Genomic DNA, 19216 nt, shown 5'->3' with positions numbered 1-19216 from the left:
TTTATGTGTGTGTTTTTATATTATTTATTTTATTCTACTTACTTATTCATGTATTTCTTTAACTTTTTATTATCTTTTGAATTTTTGAATTTCATTTTTTGGCATGGGGGAAAATGTATTTAAAAAAAATAATAACAAATAAATACAAATGTAATGTTCTTTTTTTATTGTACCTGTTTAAATGTACGAGGGGGGGGGCACTAAATTGGCTTTGTGATTAGACTGATTGATATTGAAAACATTTATAATGGCATGTGGATATACTGCCATCTGCTGATTAAAATATCACAACGCATTTCAGTTTGCAGTTTCTGAGAGTGCAAACAGTAATAACTTAATAATAACAACAATAATAATATTTATTATTATCATTATAATAATAATGAAATTCCTTGTTCACCACACTTAAACACTTAGAAAAGTTAACACCAACACCCAGGCAAAAGCAATATGAAATCATGTAGTTAAAGTTGAAGGACTCTAAATACTGCTTTAGAGAAATGGCTGTAGTATCTAAACAGGGATTGTGTATTTTTTTACATAAAGAAACGTTTTGTGATTGTTTGAGTTTGAAACAACAGTCAATTATTCTGACATCAGAAATGGGCACAGCCACAGTGTTTAAAAGAACACCACATCAATGTGCTGCCCCCTAACAGCAACTATCAGCTCAGCAGTGTTGTCACCATCACCACCAAGTTGTTGTTTTTTTGACTGATGTTGGGATTCCCACCTAAAGATCCATAAGCAAAACAAATGGCATGCTGATTTTTAAATTAAAAAAAATTTAAAAAATACCCACTCCAGCACACAACAATGGTTATTTTTAATGAGAAAGCTTTTCAAGTGGACAAAAAGTTCACTCTGATGGTTTAGGTATTTAAAAGTAAGGAAGAAGACAAAGCTACAGAGAGTTGTGAACACCCGCTCTAAGATTACAGGGATGTCCCGGCTCAGTCTTTCTGCTCTGTATAGAAAACACCTGGTGAAAAAGGCCACTGTCATGTTGGTGAGGAGTTGCACCCTCTGGCCTCTGGGTGGAGCTATAGGACTCTGCAGCTCAGAAAATCAAGTGTTCGCCTTTAGCTCCAAGCTGATTGCGGCCATTTAACTCAACCTATAATCCACCTCTTATTGTCGAGTTTGAGTTTGATAACATTTGTGCTCACAGTTGACAACTGAGTACATGCAAAATTTACAATAAAAAGTATTAGAACTATATCTATTTATAAATTTTACAAAACAAAAAAAATATTTAATCATATCAAAACTGTACATATCTGTACATACATATAACAATACACATGCACATATTCATTTATAGTCATACATACACACCATACATCATTGAACCATGCATTCATTTTAAAAAGCCATTAAAATAGCAATATGCACTTTGCACATTCCACTACTTGCACTTTTTACATACTCTGCAAAAGTGATGGTTTTACTATTAATTGTTTACAGACTTTGTTTATTTCTGTGCTTTTTTATTGTATATGCGTAGCATGTTTCTTCAATGTTAGTTTGTCTTTGCTGCTCCAGAATTGCCCTCTGGGGACACCAAAATTAATTGAATTGGTACTGGCTTATTGAATATGAACTAAAACTCAACAAAGAGACAATATATATTGTTGTACTCTGTTTAATGGATTCGCAGCCTGACATTAAGGAAATTAGCATACATTTATGTGATATACAGCAGCTTCCGTCCAACCATGGCCTCATGGTTCATTCAAATATTACATTGTCACTTTCGGAAATCAAAATGTTGTTGTTGTCGATGTATGGCTTTCAGTGTTGCAGCTAGAACTCAAACTACAACTATGCACATGATTCTTATGCCGATAACATAAATTAACATCTGTCCTTGTACACAGCACTGTTGAATATTTAGAAAATCATTCTGAAAAAGTTAAACAAAAGTGAATATGCTGCATGTGCTCAAACGAAAAGTTCATAAAATCTTTACAGTCCCTGCTCATTCCAAACCAAACAGCGATTATCACACAAGCTTACATAACATTAATAGCTTGACCATCTGAGAGATTTATAGTGCTTGTTATAAATAACATTCCCCCATTTTAAGGGGTAAATTCTACCTTGGTAATGTTTGTCCAGCTCATTTCAGCTCCAAACAGGAAGTAGTGATTATAGAAAGTTGAATGATGGAACAGGAAATGGAATAAGGTAGTAGTGATAGAACTTTTTATACATTCAGAAACAACTTAAAAATTACTTTTCTGGATGCTTTTACTTCTAGCTGAACATAGTGTTTTGGGAGCTTAATTATATCAACAAATGTCATCCATCTATATCCGTTTTGGCTCTGACTTTGGTGTGAATATCTGGATTTGAAAGTGTTTTATCTTAAGTTTAGACATTCAGATTTGGCTGATTTGGGGGTTCTACACAGTTCACTGCTGTTGCAGATCATTTAGAAGATGAAATAAGTCCATAAAAAGTGTCAGGGCAAATACCCAGTGCTTTTATTGTGAAAAACAACTTCCTGTGTTGTGTTACAACAGAACTGATACATGATGTATGATCTCAACTATCAGTGTGAGGAGTGTGAGACTGGATCTCTATCCACAGATTCACTTCCCAGAGTCTATTATATACATGTCGCTTGCAGCACGGCTTAAATTTGCAATCCCACGATGCACAGCGCCAGCAGCACCAAAGACACCAGGTTTACCATTGGTGTGATCACTGATGCTTTACCTGAGGAAGCAGAAATAACATGAGACAAATAGACCAAGAGGACAAACGACCACATTTTTTATATTTGTATTTTAGCCTTACCCTTAATACTAATCTTCCTGATTGGGCCGTCCCCTCCTTCATAACGGCCGCGTACCATAAGTTCATAGTCTCCAGTCTGAGGCATGGGGAAGTCCATGAAATGCCAGCCAGTGATGTAGACTTTGCCATAGATGTAGCCCGTCTTTCTGAACATGACCTTCAAAATAAAAAATGGGAGATTTTCATTATTTTGGTTATTTACGTGTAGACCAGGGAATTAGTCTTACATCAAATGTATTTTTAAAAAAAGGTATTAAAATGCCTAATAGTCAGTTTTAAACACTTTCTACACCCACCTTGTAGTAGAGTGGGAAGGAGATATTGCCAAACCAGTCATACTGGATGTGATCCCACCACACATACAACCACTGTCCTGTCCAGGTAACATATTTCCACATCCTGGGAGGATCTGGTGGTGCTGTAAACATGATATTTATATATTTATTAGGACCACGTCTATATCATCACTCTCATTGTAGCTGCTTATTTGTCTATAGATTGTGAGTGATTGGTCTTACGCGGCCTCTTTGTGAACATCTCACAGTGTTCACCAGGGGGTCCCAGGCCAGCTCCGTTGAAGGCACGGACCTCAATCAGGTAGTGCGAGTCTGGCAGCATGTTCTCCAACCTGGTCTGGTTGACTGAAGCTGAAACAAATATTCGGTTTGCTCCGGGCTCTGGATCATCATACTTTCTCCAGTATTTGACCTGGTTAGCAAAAAACAAGATTTTTTTAAAATGTTTGTCAGTTTGTTGATTTTACAGTATGACACAATAATCACTGGATAAAGAGAGACACTTTCATTAGACGGTCCAGTAGGTGTGGTTCTGCAGAAATAAAATAGTTTCTACATGACTACAAGGTCTGTGGATTATCTTGATTATCTTGAATAATCAGGTCATGATTTCTGGAAAGAGACATTGCTGTTTTTTAAGTGCATTGAGCACCACAAGCCAAGTGCCATTTAGTTACATTATATTTAAGAGTAGGGAGACATCTCTTTGGCTGATATCTCGAACACTTTGCAACTCACACTAAAATAATATTGATAAATAGCACAATAGGTAAGGTGAAAAATATGTTTTTTTTATTTTGGGGGGAGCTGTTCCTTTAAGTCATTTACTGTACCTGCACAGCAAAATAATAGGTGTCTATTCTATTCTTTGCATATGCCTAAAAATGTTGCGATAGTAACATTCAGTATTGAACCCTTAGGGGGTGATCATACCAATGCACATCGTCCCAGGCACAACCGTTACAAAAACGCCTTGGAAGCACATTTGGAGAAACAGCTGGTAGCGCCTGTGGAGCAGGGCTACGTGCCTGTGGCCAAAAGTGACACTGAAGGGCGGTACATCTCCACGCCTTGAGTGGAAAGTTGAAAATATTTTAACTTTTAAATGAGTACAAATGCCACAAAAAATGGTGTTTTGCAGTAGAAAGAGATGAGCGCCCACAGGTGTGCTGTACCATAGGGAAACAATCCTTTTGCTGGCCATGCTTCTCTAGCTATGCGTCTCAGTGTGATTGTCCCCTTACAGTGGAAGCTCTGTACCTGGTATCCTTCAATGTACTGCTGCAGGCCTGTACCAGTGTCAACCACTGGTAACCACCACACCAGAGCTTCAGTGGAGGACACCGGCCTGGCATAGACATCTGTTGGAGACTCCGTAGGTACTGGAGAAGTCAGAAAATGGATGAGAAACAAAACATGTCAGTCAGCTAGGTTTAATTCAGTTTTTTAATTTTAAGTGTCCCGTAAACTGAAAAACTAACTCCTTACCATCTCTTGGGTAGTAAATGACCTTGGTGAGGCTGTATGGTCCGTCTCCTTTCAAATTAAATGACTTGATCTTCACCTGAAACTCTCTGACCTGGAAATCTTCATCAGTGGGAATAAAATAGGAGTCCCTGTGGACATAACGCCTCGTCTCAGGATCTGAAATGGTCTCATACCACCAGTCGTAAGCATCGTGAGGCTTGAAGGCCACAATGTAGCCAAACTTTTTGCCGTAGAAATACCACGGCTGCACAGGCTAAGATTCAGAAGTGGAAAGGAAAGAAAAACAACTCTTTATAATGCAGTAACTTGTGAAAATATTTTTGATATATTCACATGAACTGAGGGCGTGCTTACAGTCCATGTGATGACAATCTCGCCATTTCTACCTCCATAACCCGCCACATCAGTGGGAGAAACCACAGGAGCTGAGAAGAGAAAAGGTCATTAAGTGTTTTTTTTGGGGGGTTTTTTATCAGGCACTTGTACTGACTAAAATATGTGTCAGATATTAGTATTCTCTCCTTACCAGCATCCCAGGTTTTGATCTTTAGAGATGGGATGCTGGCCTCTCCAGAGCCATACTCATTGGTGGCAATAATCCTGAACTGATACTCCATCCAGGGATACAGATCTGTCACTTCTGCCCTCTCTGCATTGCCATCAAGTAACGTTGGACCTGAAGGAGACACAAATGGCACGTCAAATTATATTGTTGATTGCTGGTTCAGTATGATCCAGCAGTCCTATAAACAATGTGCAAACACATGTTACTTGCAGGTTAAAGAGATCAGGTAACAAAATGTCACAATGCTGGATTCAAAATGATTTGGCCCCGTGCTGGCTGTGAGCAGTACTCACTGGTGGTTGCGTCCCTCCAGTCGTCTTCATATAGGGCCCAGTAGTGTCTGGTCTGAATGGTGTAGGAGAGAATGGGGCTGTTATGGTCTGATCCTTTAGACCACAACAGCTTCACCCATGTGTCCCCAATCTCTTCTATCCGGATTACACCGGGAGGCCCGGGAACACCTGGATTAGGGAGGAAAGGCGCATGGAAACAAGGTGCATTATGTTGATGGTCTGTTCTTCTGTTGTACATTTGCTGAGGACATCAACCAAACAAATAAAATGTAATTAAAAGTAAAATATTAAAGTTGCAAGCAGTCATGTAAATCTAAAGATGTTTGACACACAAGGCCTGCTTCCTTTTCCAGTAGATGGCGCAACTATTTTTACTCAGTATTGGCAAAATAGGTGCCTTCTCACAGAACTCATATCAAGTGCATGAAATTTAGGGCAAATTAGACTATGTGCACTCATGTTACAGTTTTCTGTTTTATGTATGAGCAGACTTTGTGGCAGCTTCGTATCTCTTTGCAGTCATTATGCTTGTAATGTAATAATTTGAGGCAAACCACGCTGGGACTGACCTACAACCTTGAGGTCAGCGTATGCAGTATCGCTGTCCACCACTGTCTGAGCCGTGCAGTGGTAGCGACCTTCGTGCCAAATCTGGACATTCTTTATTCTCAGGTCCCCGCTTCCATCGTCTCTCTGGACAGCAGGAAGCAAAAACAAAGAGATAAAAGACAAAGGTTGAGAGTGAGGAGAGGAGACAGAGCTGTTCCATCTGTCATTAGCTGATGATAGATTGTGATGGAAGCTAGGCTGAATCATAGCCCTACCAAAACACGTTCATAGTGTTGCCACTCAGCGTCAAAGTCAATGACTCTGAAGTCTATGGACCAGATGTATGCAATGTCCAGCATGGGGTCGTATGAAGCAGCGCACCTCAGAATCATCTCATCACCGACCTTCACCTCAGAGTCTTCGGGCGGTTCTATGATGCTAGTGGCCTCTGAGTTAAGAATCAAGAAATCTGTAAATGTTTTCTTAATTCTAATATGCATACACAAAAATATACACATGTTCACAGACCTGTGATGGTGAGAGTGCCAGAGCTGCTGGCCTTTCCTCGGTTATTCTCAGCAAAGCATGTGTACACGCCTTCATCATTAATGGTGGCGTTGAGAATCTCCAGACTCCCATCAGGCAGGATGGAAATCCTTAAATGAAGACAAATATGTAAGCAAGCTGCTTGATAATGATACAAGCACACCATATTGGAGGGCATTTCAGTGCTGCAGTACACTGTTTAATGTTGACTGACCGCGAATTGTTGAAAAGGAGCTCTTTGCCCTTTGTCCAAGTGTACCGCGGTTTCGGAGCAGCTCGGGGTTTACACTCGATCACTACACGGCCGTCTTCGGCTCCAAGGAGCTGCTTCTTAACAGGGTTAAACTCGAACGTAGGAGCACAGGCTGAAGGGAGATTATAAGGTGGAATTTATATTATTGCACACCAACAGCAATTTGTTTTAACAACATGTATGCCCTTGAAAATGTTTAAAAAAAATAATTCTTCCTACTATTAAAAAAGTCAGTGTTACTTGAAAGGTCTCACCGATGACTCGCAGCTCAGCGTTGGCGTATTTGATGCCCCAGTAGTTCTCAGCAATACACTGGTACATTCCTGAGTCATCAAAAGTGAGACTGGAGAACTTCAGTTCCCCCTTTCCATACTGTAAAACACACAACCCAAACCTAAGTTAATAGCATGGACTCCCCAATTTTTCTAGAGGCAGATGAGAAAAAGTTTGACTTTTTACCATATAGCCATCTTTGTACCAGCGGATGAAAGGGAATGGCTTCCCTGATGCTACACAGCGCATGGTGTGCTCTGAGCCGATGTCGATCTGAGTATTGTTGATGGTTTCTGCCCACTCTGGAGCAGCTGAGCAAACAAAACAGGCATAAAAATAATTATAAGCAACATGATTTTCAATTGTACAAACCACAAAAGTGACACTTATTGTGGCAGTGTGGCTAAACACCAAGAACATCACTGGGGTTTTTAATTGTAAGCAATCACCTCTACTCTCAGTCTACACTCTTCAATCTTTTATGAAAATTGGATCATATCAAGCATTTTGCAAGGAATTTTGTTTTGAAATTAATTCCAGTTTTCAGCAGCACATCTGAAAACTCATGCAAAGATGTTTTAATCATCTTAGAGATCATTCAAAAACAATGTTTCTTGACTATTAAAGACAGATAATTTAGCATTTTAGCATTTATAGCATTTATCTCATCGTGCCTGGATTATTGCAAGTCTTTTTTCTTGTCTGAACCAAAAATCTGTTGATTGACTCCAGAACTCATTGCCAAGCTTTTTACCTAAACTAAGACACGTGATCACACCAGTTTTACCCTCACTGGCTGACAGTATGTTTTAGATTTTAAGATTTTACTGATTACTTTCAAGGCTCTTTGTAGCCTTTCTCCCTCGCCTGTTTTATTTTGCCTAGTTAAGCACTTTATTTTTGTGAGGTCACAGTGACCTTGATCTTTGACTACAAAAATCGAATCAGTTCAGTCCTTACAAGTAAACATTTGTGCCAAATCTGAATAACTTCCTTGATGCATTCTTGAGATAATGAGTTCACAATTATGGGATGGATGGATGGACCTGCAGTAAAATCGCTTACACTCCACATACAGCCAGGCCTTGTGCCAGTCCTTTCCTTTAGTGTTGATGGCTTCACAGTCATATGCTCCAACATCTTCGTACTGTACATTGTACAGATGAAGCACAGCTCCTGACTCACTGATCTCATGATTTGCTGGGAGATCTGTGGAGTCCACCTTCCTCCAAACAATATGAGGGATGGGACTGAAAAGACAAAGAAACTAAACCAGTGCCCTTGTAAAAGTATACATCTTATGATACCTTGCATTTACTTATTTCAGTGCTTTGAACGAACAAAATTAAAAACATACTTTCCAAGAGCAAAGCACTCCAATGTAATATTAGAGGCCAGCATGGCCGTCGTATCTGGAAACTTCACTCTGATGTCTGCTGGGTACTTTCTCTCCTCACCTGAGGCAAAGAAAGTAAATTATATCCAACATTTTTTAATGTCCAGAAGCGGTTTATATTTTTTCAGAGCTATTATCTGCTAACCATCATCAGGGGGTGAGGGGATGAGGGGGATGAACTTTGAGAAGACGCTCTTCCCAATGACGGGGCTGGAAACAAAGCACGAGTAGTTTCCTGCATCCTGAGCTTCCACTTTGGCTATATACAGGTTGCCTGTCTTCTGGGAAACAAACCGACGGCGATCTGTGTACAGGAAAACTGGGAACTCATTGAAGATCCAGCGGTAGGTCACCTCCTCTGTAAAAGGAAAACACAAAGTTGTTATTGTTATCTTTACAAGACTGGCTTTCTAATGGGGTGTGAAGACCTGTACGTACGTGGCCAGGCTTTTGGAGGAGCACATAGCAGAACAGCACCCTGTCCTTCTTTGACATACACTGGGTCTCTTTCTTCCTGGGGAAACTCCTCCAAAACTACATTGCAGGTGAGGAGAGAATTTAAAGAGCAACAGATATTATGAATCATAGAAAACATAAGAACTGCAACACAAACTTTAACCAAGGAGGGAAATTGTGACTCACATCCAAACTTCACCCTGGCCTCCTTGCTGATGACGGTGCCATAAACATTTTTGGCCACACAGACGTACGTCCCAGCATGTTTCTTCTGTTTGGGGTTGGTGATGACCAGGTTTCCCCCCACTAGGCTGTAGTGCTCGTCTGGCTGCTCCATTAGCTTGATTTCCCAGTTATCACGGCGCCACCTTGCAGTGGTCAAAACAATTCTATTTGAGATGTTGACCCACATTTTGTCATACCATAGGATCATCTAGACATCAGAGAGATTTACAAGCTATTGCAAACAGCAATGATCAGATAAGAAAACCCCTTTTCTCCTACATGACCACTAAACCAGATCACTGACCCAAAGCACCCTTGATCCTTGAAGATCTCCAAGAGCCAGCTGTTGGTAGCACTCAGATAAACATCCCGCCACCATTAACCATCATAACTCATCGCTAAGGACCTATCTACATGGTTACAGATATATTTGCAAATGTATTTTTTTCCTCTGCATTTTGGTCTCTTGCAGAGAGTCACAGAGTTATAGGTTTTTTTTTTAATTGCCTTCTAGGCAGTTACATTTCTTTATATCTCCAGAAATTAATCGTGGATGTCCAACCAGAGCACAGTGACAACCTCTCAACTTGTTGGTGTTTTCTTGTGCTTGCACCTAAGTTTCTTATCCTGAAAAGACCTACGACCTTGCAAAATCATAGAATGATAATTCGAATTGACCTCTCTTGTGTGGCCCACAAGGAGGACTATTTCCTTATTATGTTACACACTCTAATGAGTTATGTCACTAGAGACAAGTCATGCACAGTAATAACTCATAATTCCCTCTCCAAATCATTAGGACTAATCAAGTGAGATTTGAATTCCTACAACTGTATGATAAACCTCATTGGTGTGTGTGTAACCTGTATGAAGCAGGTGGGTTCGCTCGAGCTCTGCAGTTCATGGAGATTCTCCCATCTGGTGAGTCTTCAGTGTAGACCACATCCACAGGCTCCTCCTCAAAGATGGGGCCATATCCAGTAGCATCATCTGACAAACGTTACATAAGACGTTCTGATTTAAAATCACATTGTGAAGTGAATGACTGTTTTGGACAACAGTTCAGAGAAACTCACCTCCATAGATTCTTGGCTCGCCAAACAGGACTGCCACTGCAGAGCAGAAACATGGACATGTGAGCTTATGGTGTGCAGGGTTTACATTTGACTTTATTTAAAGAGGCGAGCTGTCTAACTTTAGGCATCGCTGTGCCTCCTACCTGTGAGTGAGACAGAGGAGGAGAGGGCCAGGAACAGCAAAGCAGTGGAAGCCATGACGGTCAACAGACTGAGTTATTGGAGTAACGTGAGTTTGGCTAATGGGCAGAGGGACTCAAACAAGAAGTGGATGGACAGGACATGAACTGGAGTAAAAAAAAACAAAAATAAACAACAATATCATGGGTGAATAAATAACAACATAAGTATCTTGTTTAACATGATTTGCCCCCATTGTGTTTTATGAAAACACTTATGTGACCCTCAGGATGTTACACCAGACTGATGACTGTGCACAATCTATCACGCCACAGACACAGTGCAGAACTAGCTAGAACCCTCCTTGTGCATATAAATGATTCAGGATGTGGATGACTCAGCAGAATGTTGCTAAAAGTCATGTGGAGTGTGTGCTCATCCACCTGCAGAAACACAGGCCTGTACTTTGCGTGTTTGACACACCAGGGCTGTCTGTCAACAAAACACAAGGTAGCACTGCAGTATGTAGATGGCTCCATCTGCACCATCACAGTCACATATGCTTACACATCACTTCTGCAGGATGAAAAAGCAGCACTGCTGTGAGCAACTGCGGTGTTTCGACTCTGACTGTCAAACGGGACACACTGGGAGAGATAGCGATATTAAAAGAGAGAGAAGGTTGGGGGAGGAACATGGAGATGTAAAGAAGGATGAACACAGGATTGTTAAAGATGACCAGGAGGGGATAAAGTGGGGGAGGGTTGATCTTTCTATTTACTCTTATAAAGCTCCCAGTGTTTTACTACAGGATACACCGCAGCACAAGGGGAACATTTGTAAGCATCTGTAGTGATATCTTATTGTATTGTATGTACAAGCTTAACATGTAGGGAAATATGGGGTCCATCAAATAACATCCCATACAATAACTTGAAATCAGGATATCAACCAAATTGGTATCTGCACTGTTTTTGACTTTATCAGCTATGACCGGACTGACTGTCATTAAATACACTCTCTTTGTCCAAGTCATAACCAAGTACAGTGTTTCCATTATCAGTTACATTTAGTTGATCCCCAACATATTTTTAACACTACAGCAATCTCTAGTCTCATGTCTTTGTCCATCAAAACAATTCCAGAAACAATTCAAAAGTTGAAAAATGTTTTGGTGAAAACATTGCAATCGTCACCTTCACTTCAGCCATTCAGTCACAATGGACGAGGGAATAACAGCATACAGCAAAGATAAATCATCACATTTGATGCATACAAGTGCTGAATAACAACAACAATGGAGGAGAAATATGTAAATATACTGTAATATATGGAGACAAAGTGGGAGGGCTTCGGCATTCTCTTGGCAGGTGAAGCAACAAATCAATAAGAAGGGGCTCTTTGGTTAAATAATGTGAAAACAGTCAACATGTTTCGTCCACACACAGATTTCATTGGTTTTCAGTGATATGTCTTAGTGCGCATCCACAGTCGCCACAACCTGACAACAAATGCAACGACTAGCCAGCAGCTAGCTCCTCTCACTGTGTTTTTACTGAGTCATTCTGGATGTGAGAAAAATAGGAACGCACAATGTCGGAAGAAAAAAGTGCCAGACAGGCACCTCCCATGTGCCTCAGCAACCACGTGTGTCTCAAACACCCAGAATTGGAGAGAGAGGGAGAGACAGAGGAGGTATAAACCCAGTATACAGTACATTCATGCAGACTGCAGCACTGACTCCTCCTGTTAACTCTTGATGACTCAACACTAATATCCTGACAGTAGCAGTTGGCTGCATCTGTGCTGTGTTTGCACAGTTTCACAGTTAATCTTTAAGATAAAATAAAAGCAGCAAAAAGTGAGACCTCCTCTGCACATGCAACATCCTACAGATGGATTAATCATTGCTAAAATTGAAAATAATTAAACTTTTCCTCACAAGCTTTCATGACACCTTTATAGTAAGCTTTGGCTTCATAGATTATAGTTGCAGCAATCTGTTCCTCCACTAATCAATTCATCAGAGAGTGTTTTCATGTGTTTCCCCTGGCCATAATCCCATCACAGATCCTCTTTAGACAGACCAGCAAAATTTAGGTCAGCACATGAATTAAGCCCAGTGTTTCAGTGACCGCCTGCATGTTTGTTTTAAGGCTGCAGAAAATCACATTCAAAGTCGGGTTTGAATTCAACAAAAAGATATCCCAAATGATGCTGCTTTAATCTGTACTTTTCCGTATAGATGAGTGAGTAGATTTAATTTGGCTTCTTTTTAATTTTGTTTGAGCGCCGGCTCTGGATGTCTGTTGTGCATCACCAGAGATTGAATATGTCAAAATAAAAGCATCAAATGAAATTAGGTCTGGTGTTGAGGATGTTAGGGGAGAAATAATAAATTTTATCATCTTGCAGCCATGGCAGTATGATATATCATTCAGAGATCTAAAAAGGGGTCTGGCTGATTTTTTATTTTTTTTTTGCCTGTCACGTTTTACATTTTTCTGTTAAAATCCAGGGGACAATGGGGGGAGTAAATGATTTCTAGAGCATACATATGTACATATATATTATTATTTGCAACATTTAACTTAATCTCAGAGCCACAGACAACAATATTTAAACAGTTGCCCTCCTACACATGAAGGGCAGTGTGCCCTTTCCCAAATAGATGCCATGATGCATCCAGCAGCTTACTGCGCCCTTGACGCATACAGTGTCTCACACTTTCACCTTGTCTCCTCCCTGCATCCACAGAGACACACTTTCTTATTTTATGCGCAAAGTGAGAGGCCAAAACGACCTCTTATCCAATACTTTGACGCAGTCATTCGAAAAAGCAGCAGCCGCCAAAAGTAACTGCGCAGCCCTTTACATCACTTCACCCCAATGACGACTGAGCGGCACCGGTAATTCACTGCTCTGCATTGCGGTACTCCTGAGCCGGTCCATTTCAGCTGCACAGCGCTGAACATATATTTCCTCTTTATCCTCACTAAAGTCCAGACATAAGAGCCAATCAGGTCATGCACACAGCCGCATGTGGTATCGTTCTTACCTTTAAGGCAGAATGGGGGGAATTTCAGTGCACCGTCCGCATGGCACACCTGGACCCGAACCGCATCGCCCCACAGCCCACCCGCCGGAGCGTCCCGTTCAGCTCAACTTTTCTATTGGAGGAGAGCAGCTGAGTGACACCTCTGGTGGCAGCGAGGACGCGGCTGCGATTGGTCCATAAGGGAGGGAGGATGGGCGGGATGATTGGAGGGATGCGGGCATCATGCTGCTGCGCATCCCAGGCTATGGAGATAATACATAAGAAATCATTAAAGCAGTTCTTTCTTTCAGCTATTCATAGAATAGGCAATTTTTGGATTGCTTTAATTCCAATCATATGACTTAAAGAAAAAACTACAAGTGCAAGAATTATTATAAGTCACTGTGCCCATACACACTCGATATGTCTGTCTAACTGTCTAATAATAACTGTCTCTATTAAGGTGTTTAAGAAAAATTAGGACATATTGGAACATATGCTAAAAAATCCAGAAAATCTTCCTACAGCTCATGGAGTTCATGGTTCTTATCTTCCTCCCCACCATGTGCTGTGCATCATAAATGACCTTCAGATCAATATATTATTAATGACAGACTCCACACAGCAGTCATATGAGTTGAGTGAATTATTTTGTCAGAGGTATCATAGTGGGACTGATTTATCCCAGGCCCCAATGACAAATAAAGCTATAATTTTTGAATATTGAAACTGTCTTACCACTGTATGTTATTTTATATCAAAAGTGCTTTTCATCTCTCCTTACTTTTCACATATATTTCTGATAGCCTGCTATTTTGTTTACTAATGGGGCTTTGCTTTTTGAATTATTGTGTTTTTCACCATGTTAGTTTTTTCTTGTTTTTGTGTACATAATGTCACTGAATATATCAAACTGAACAAATTTTTAGAACAAAAAATAAGTCCTCAGTTGTATTTGTATGTAATCTGAATTTATCTAACAATTTATGTATTTACACTTTGGACTTGTTATGTAACACTGGGAGCCATTTGTTTTGAAAATTGTGAAACTATCTGGGGAGAGAATGTCATTTTAAACACATCTTAGCCGTCATATTTTTTGATTGGCTGTCTTTTTGGAAATAGATAACATGGAAAACTACAGTAAAGCTATTCCAGTATAAGCATAAAAGCCACCGCGCATGTGCAGACACAAGATGTATGTTAATCCTGCAAGGATTAACTTCTGCTGTTTTATTTCTGTGGGGTATTTGACAAATTAAAAAAAAAAAATGTCATTTTCATACACTAGATGGAGCCACACACACACACACACACACACACACACACACACACATGCTTGTAGCACATCTTGCATGCCCACAAGGAAAAACTGATTTGAAATCCTGAAACCAACATTTATTTCTTTTTTTTAAACTTCATTTAAAATACAAAATATTTCGCAATATTATATTGTAGAGTAAACCATTTTGACAGCCTTTCATGCTTCTCATGTAGCTTCAACATTAACCAGAATGTCATATTATATCATATCATATATATCCTACTGTATGTTCACCAGTCACTAGAACAGTTTCCTGGGTTTTCACACTCCAGTGTGCCAGTCTGTTTATTCGTCCATGCCGGCCATCCTTCTGTTTGCTCCAAATTACAGTTTTGTTTTGTTTGTTTTAGGTTCGCACTCTTAAAAGGATGTGTCAGTTTCATCTGATGTCTAGTTTGGGACAAAATGCTGCGGTCGGGTAGCAGATGTTGTCGTAAACCAGATGTGTTTGAAATGACACATCCTGTTTAAGAAAGTGCCTTTTTTATATAAAAAAATACAGAAAAGGTGCATGAACTGTCAGAGACATAAACAATACAGGTGTCACAAGAGCTCAGTCACAAGTTAAATAATCTCCTTTGATACCTGATAGGCTAAACATTTGAGCTAGCAAATTCACCTGACAAGTTCAAAAACAAAAAAAATGAAAGAAACAAAATTTCACAGCAAATTAAAGAGTGAAAATTGTAAATAGTCTCATCTCACACAACACCCTCCCACCCATAATGCAAAGGGGGGCTCACTGAGGTCAACTTCTCACCTCTGTGACCTCAGACATATCTGCTCTCAAGTCAAGCCGTTATTTACAAAATACAACAAAAATATCTACACGTGAAAAGCTGACACATTGCAGCCTAAAAACTTGATGCAAGTTATGATAAACCTAAAATGTGGAAATGTTCTCTGAAAAAAAAAAGGTCTTGTATCTCCTGTTGAGAGTAGACGCACATCAGAATTATCGACTGTTATCCATGGAAAAGCGATATTATACATCACGCACGCTGTAACACAGTAGCATGCATGTGCTGCACACACACACACTCGTGCACCCAAACATTCACGCACAAGCTTCATTCATTTACAGTAATAGAAAACTCACTGAGAGTGGCGCTCAGAGCGTGACGACATACACAGATATAAGGTTAAATGCATAAACCAAAGTCACCAGTGTGTTTTACCATTTGCAGTGAAACAAGCAATATTTTTCATTCACATAAACAGATACACTTGTTTCCACATTCAGCATAATTTTTTCTGACGCCTTCTTTTCTAAGTGCTACCAGTGACAGGAAGTCCCATTCTAACAGTAGTCTGTACCAGACAGCGAGTCTGGTTCCTGTTGGCAGTTACCTGGTGAGTAGGTTGGCAGTAGTTTAGTGCTGCCGGTGCAGCGGCTCCTCCTCAAGATGAATATGTTAAGGGAAGGATGTTTGATATGAGTACATGAAGACGTCCATGCTCTGACCTCAGGTTTCCTACACATTTTAAGATTCCACACTTTTTCCTTTAATTTGTAGCTGGATGGTATGTTTTGGCGGGCTGTTTGTATGCCATATGAGCTGATGATAATAACTTTGTGTATGATTGTCAATAAGGCCATAACAATCTATAGCTGAAAATTATTCCTTGCAAGTAATGCCGATGTGAATTTTTTGAAATCCCTAAATAGTTTTCAGCTTTGTGTAGGAACCCTGGACCCCAAAGTGAGACTCAAAGATGCTATGTTAAGTTATATAAAGATATACTGTGCAGAGTTTTATACATGTATAGATATATTTATGATTGTGTAGAATGTCTAGACTCGTAAAAATAATCCAGCCTGTTCTCATCCCAGGGCTTCATATACTGAACTGTAATGCTCCTCTGTCTCGTGTACAGGGCACACAGCTGAAACACAGTGGAACAAATGGTTGATGCTGTTTAAAGGGCAAAACTATTGGGTTACATTTAGAAAAAAGATAATGTTTTGGGTTAAATAAGTACTTTTGATACATAATAACATGACAAATACATCATGTGAGTTATGTGTCATTAGTGCACCCAGCAGTATGTAAATTACATAACCTCACATTAAAACAATGGTGACTTTTGGTTTCACACTGGACACAAACTGTGGTCTCCAGGATGAAAGTCAGATTTAGTCTGATCCATCCATCTCCTTGTATATATATATGTGTATATATATATATACATATATAATATCAACACAAAACTAACTCCAAGTGCAAAAAACTGGGATTGACATCAACTTTTTGCTGGCAATACTGTTAACAAACAGTTCCTGCACAGTATATTTTTAATACAGCCTCACATGTTTTATAGACTTGGTGTCCATAAAGGACCTTAGTTTAAACATGCTACCAGGAACACATTTTTAGTATTATGTTGGGGTATTCTGTAATGCAAAGTATTCATGGACTCTCTCATGAACTGCACTGATTCCAGGTCTGTCCTGTGTATGAAGAGGGATGTAACTATGGATCTATGTCACTGTTCTCTACGAAGGCACTAGAAACCGTGCTGAGAGGTTCTTGATCATCAAAATCTAATCATCCAGAAATTAAAGTGTGTCCCACTGGATCCTGCTCAGGTGCATTAATTGTATGTAATTCCTTTCTTTCTGCCAGTACATAAATGGAAATGCTATTAAAGATGATGTTGGGGCAGCAGTTGGTGTTAACAACAACACAATCACCTAAAATAAAGGCCTAGGAAGCACTTGACGATGACACTGGCTCAATCACAGCAGTACAGTTAGTGCTTTTGTCGCAAGAAGCATAGGCTCAAAGTGAAGGAACAGATTAGGAAAGAAAAGGAAAAAAGCAAGCAATCTGGAGAGAACATGAGGGTAAAAACAGGCCGATTACAATAAGTGAGGGAGTTCTGGCTGGCTGGTGACCGAAGTGTTTCTCTCGCCAGGTTTCCAATGACGACACATTGACATCCCCGACTTTGAAATATAGCTTTCTTCTTATTCTGTTACATATGTACAAACAGTTCATCTGTCTCAAAAAGACATATGCTAGCTTCTACTTTGAGTCACACTTTTCGCGGTGGTGTCCACAAAAGACCCTGCCGCCATTTTTTCTCTATATATCATACGCCATTTAACACTTTGACTGAAAAAAAAAAAAAGGAATACCCAGTCGCTATAGGCGTGCACCATATACAGTCTCAACACACAGCTCACCTCTGCAACACGAAGGTGGTAAAATGCTCAACAGAATCATGATTTACATGCAGATGTTTATGATTCAATGCATATTGCCTGCCTGCGGGTCACTTTGATAAAATATATATATTTGGATACATCATGTTTGTTGGAGAGATCAAATGGCACTAACACACACACACACACACACACACACACACACACACACACACACACACTTCTGCTCAGTCTGAGTGGGAAAACTCTCGTACATTCCTTCTGCTTTTCTGTATTGCTTCCTCTCTCCTTCCCTCTTTTTCTCAGAGTCCTCACATCCCTCGTTTCACACCTTTCAATGGTTATGTGGGAATGTGGTGTTTTGGCCATGTTGAGTGTGTGTTGATCAGGGGGTCACAGTGTGACAGGGTGGGTGTGGGAGATGAGGGCGTGTCAGCAGTCTTGGTGACAGGTAGCCGTGGCGAGGGGGGCCACCGGAGTGACAGCCACCATGGTAGAAGTCCACAACGACTGTCACCTTAGCAACTGTCACCATGCCGAGATGGTCACATTTGCCAGGGTGACATGGAGTGGCCATAGCAATCGTCGCAGCCAGGCCGCGGCCCCTTCGTTAGACGAACGAGTTCATGGCGTTCACGGGCGATGGGGCCTCCGAGCTCTCGTTGCCTTCATGTGTGTCTTTCTCTTTCTTGCCGCTGTACTGGCCGATGAAGGAGCCGTCCTCGTTGAACTGTCCGTCCCCGCCCTCCCCATAGTCCACCAGGCTGTCGTCACTCTCGTCGCGGCGCACCGTCCCATTGGACGGCGTCCGGCTGCCCTTCAGCGGCTTGTGGTCTTCAGTGTCACTGTAAATGGTAGAAAAAAGGTTATTGAGAAAACCAGCTTGAACTTTTGTCTGCAGTGGTCAGAAACCCTGATGGCACAGGCTATTATCCAAGCATTAGCAATTTACATAAGTACGCCTTTCCACTGCACATATACCACATATATGTAATGACATAATGCATTGCTGTTGTATTTTGTATACATTTTTAGTACAAATGTGCTTATAAAGCAACATTAAAGCTTGGGTAGGCAGTTTTTTGTTTGGTGGCATTGGGCAAAAATCCCAAAATAAACTTTCAGCATATTGTAATTCAAGTGGACAGAAAGACAACTAGACTTCTGCACCTCCTCTTGAATCTAATTTCAGGCTTATGAAAATCTAGCCCATAACAGATGACTATGGACAACCACAGGTCATTTCAGGGAGAGGGCGTTCGTATTGACTGTTCTACAAATGCAGATGCCCTTCAGTGGCAGTGGTAGGAAATGTTAGCTAGCGCAGCAAGCTTTCTGTTGCTGC

The 19216-nt window shown here is 40.4% G+C and overlaps 2 protein-coding genes across 2 annotated transcripts in view; both read right to left on the bottom strand.

Annotated features, from left to right (window-relative positions):
- Positions 1-1639: 1639 nt before the first annotated feature.
- Positions 1640-13474, bottom strand: cntn1b (contactin 1b). The gene is made up of 24 exons (XM_042511253.1): positions 13400-13474; positions 10365-10508; positions 10222-10257; positions 10009-10135; positions 9107-9288; positions 8903-8998; positions 8610-8822; positions 8426-8525; positions 8134-8318; positions 7255-7379; positions 7050-7167; positions 6757-6907; positions 6525-6652; positions 6272-6444; positions 6017-6140; positions 5448-5615; positions 5116-5265; positions 4944-5014; positions 4590-4842; positions 4362-4483; positions 3324-3513; positions 3102-3223; positions 2806-2962; positions 1640-2724 (listed from the first exon to the last, which is right to left on the bottom strand). The coding sequence occupies exons 2-24, from the start codon at positions 10417-10419 to the stop codon at positions 2642-2644; spliced, it is 3129 nt and encodes a 1042-aa protein (XP_042367187.1). The 5' UTR covers positions 10420-10508; positions 13400-13474; the 3' UTR covers positions 1640-2641.
- A 4747-nt stretch (positions 13475-18221) lies between these two features.
- nrcama (neuronal cell adhesion molecule a) overlaps positions 18222-19216 on the bottom strand; it is a 61020-nt gene continuing 60025 nt past the window's right edge. Inside the window, 1 exon segment of the mRNA XM_042511146.1 lies at positions 18222-18716. Within this exon segment, the coding sequence (XP_042367080.1) occupies positions 18482-18716 (235 nt within the window). The 3' untranslated portion in view covers positions 18222-18481.

The sequence above is a fragment of the Plectropomus leopardus genome, chromosome 22, assembly GCF_008729295.1.
Source record: "Plectropomus leopardus isolate mb chromosome 22, YSFRI_Pleo_2.0, whole genome shotgun sequence".
Classification (NCBI taxonomy): domain Eukaryota; kingdom Metazoa; phylum Chordata; class Actinopteri; order Perciformes; family Serranidae; genus Plectropomus; species Plectropomus leopardus.
Note: the sequence above shows the minus strand (reverse complement) of the source record. Positions and strands in the feature narration are given on the sequence as shown.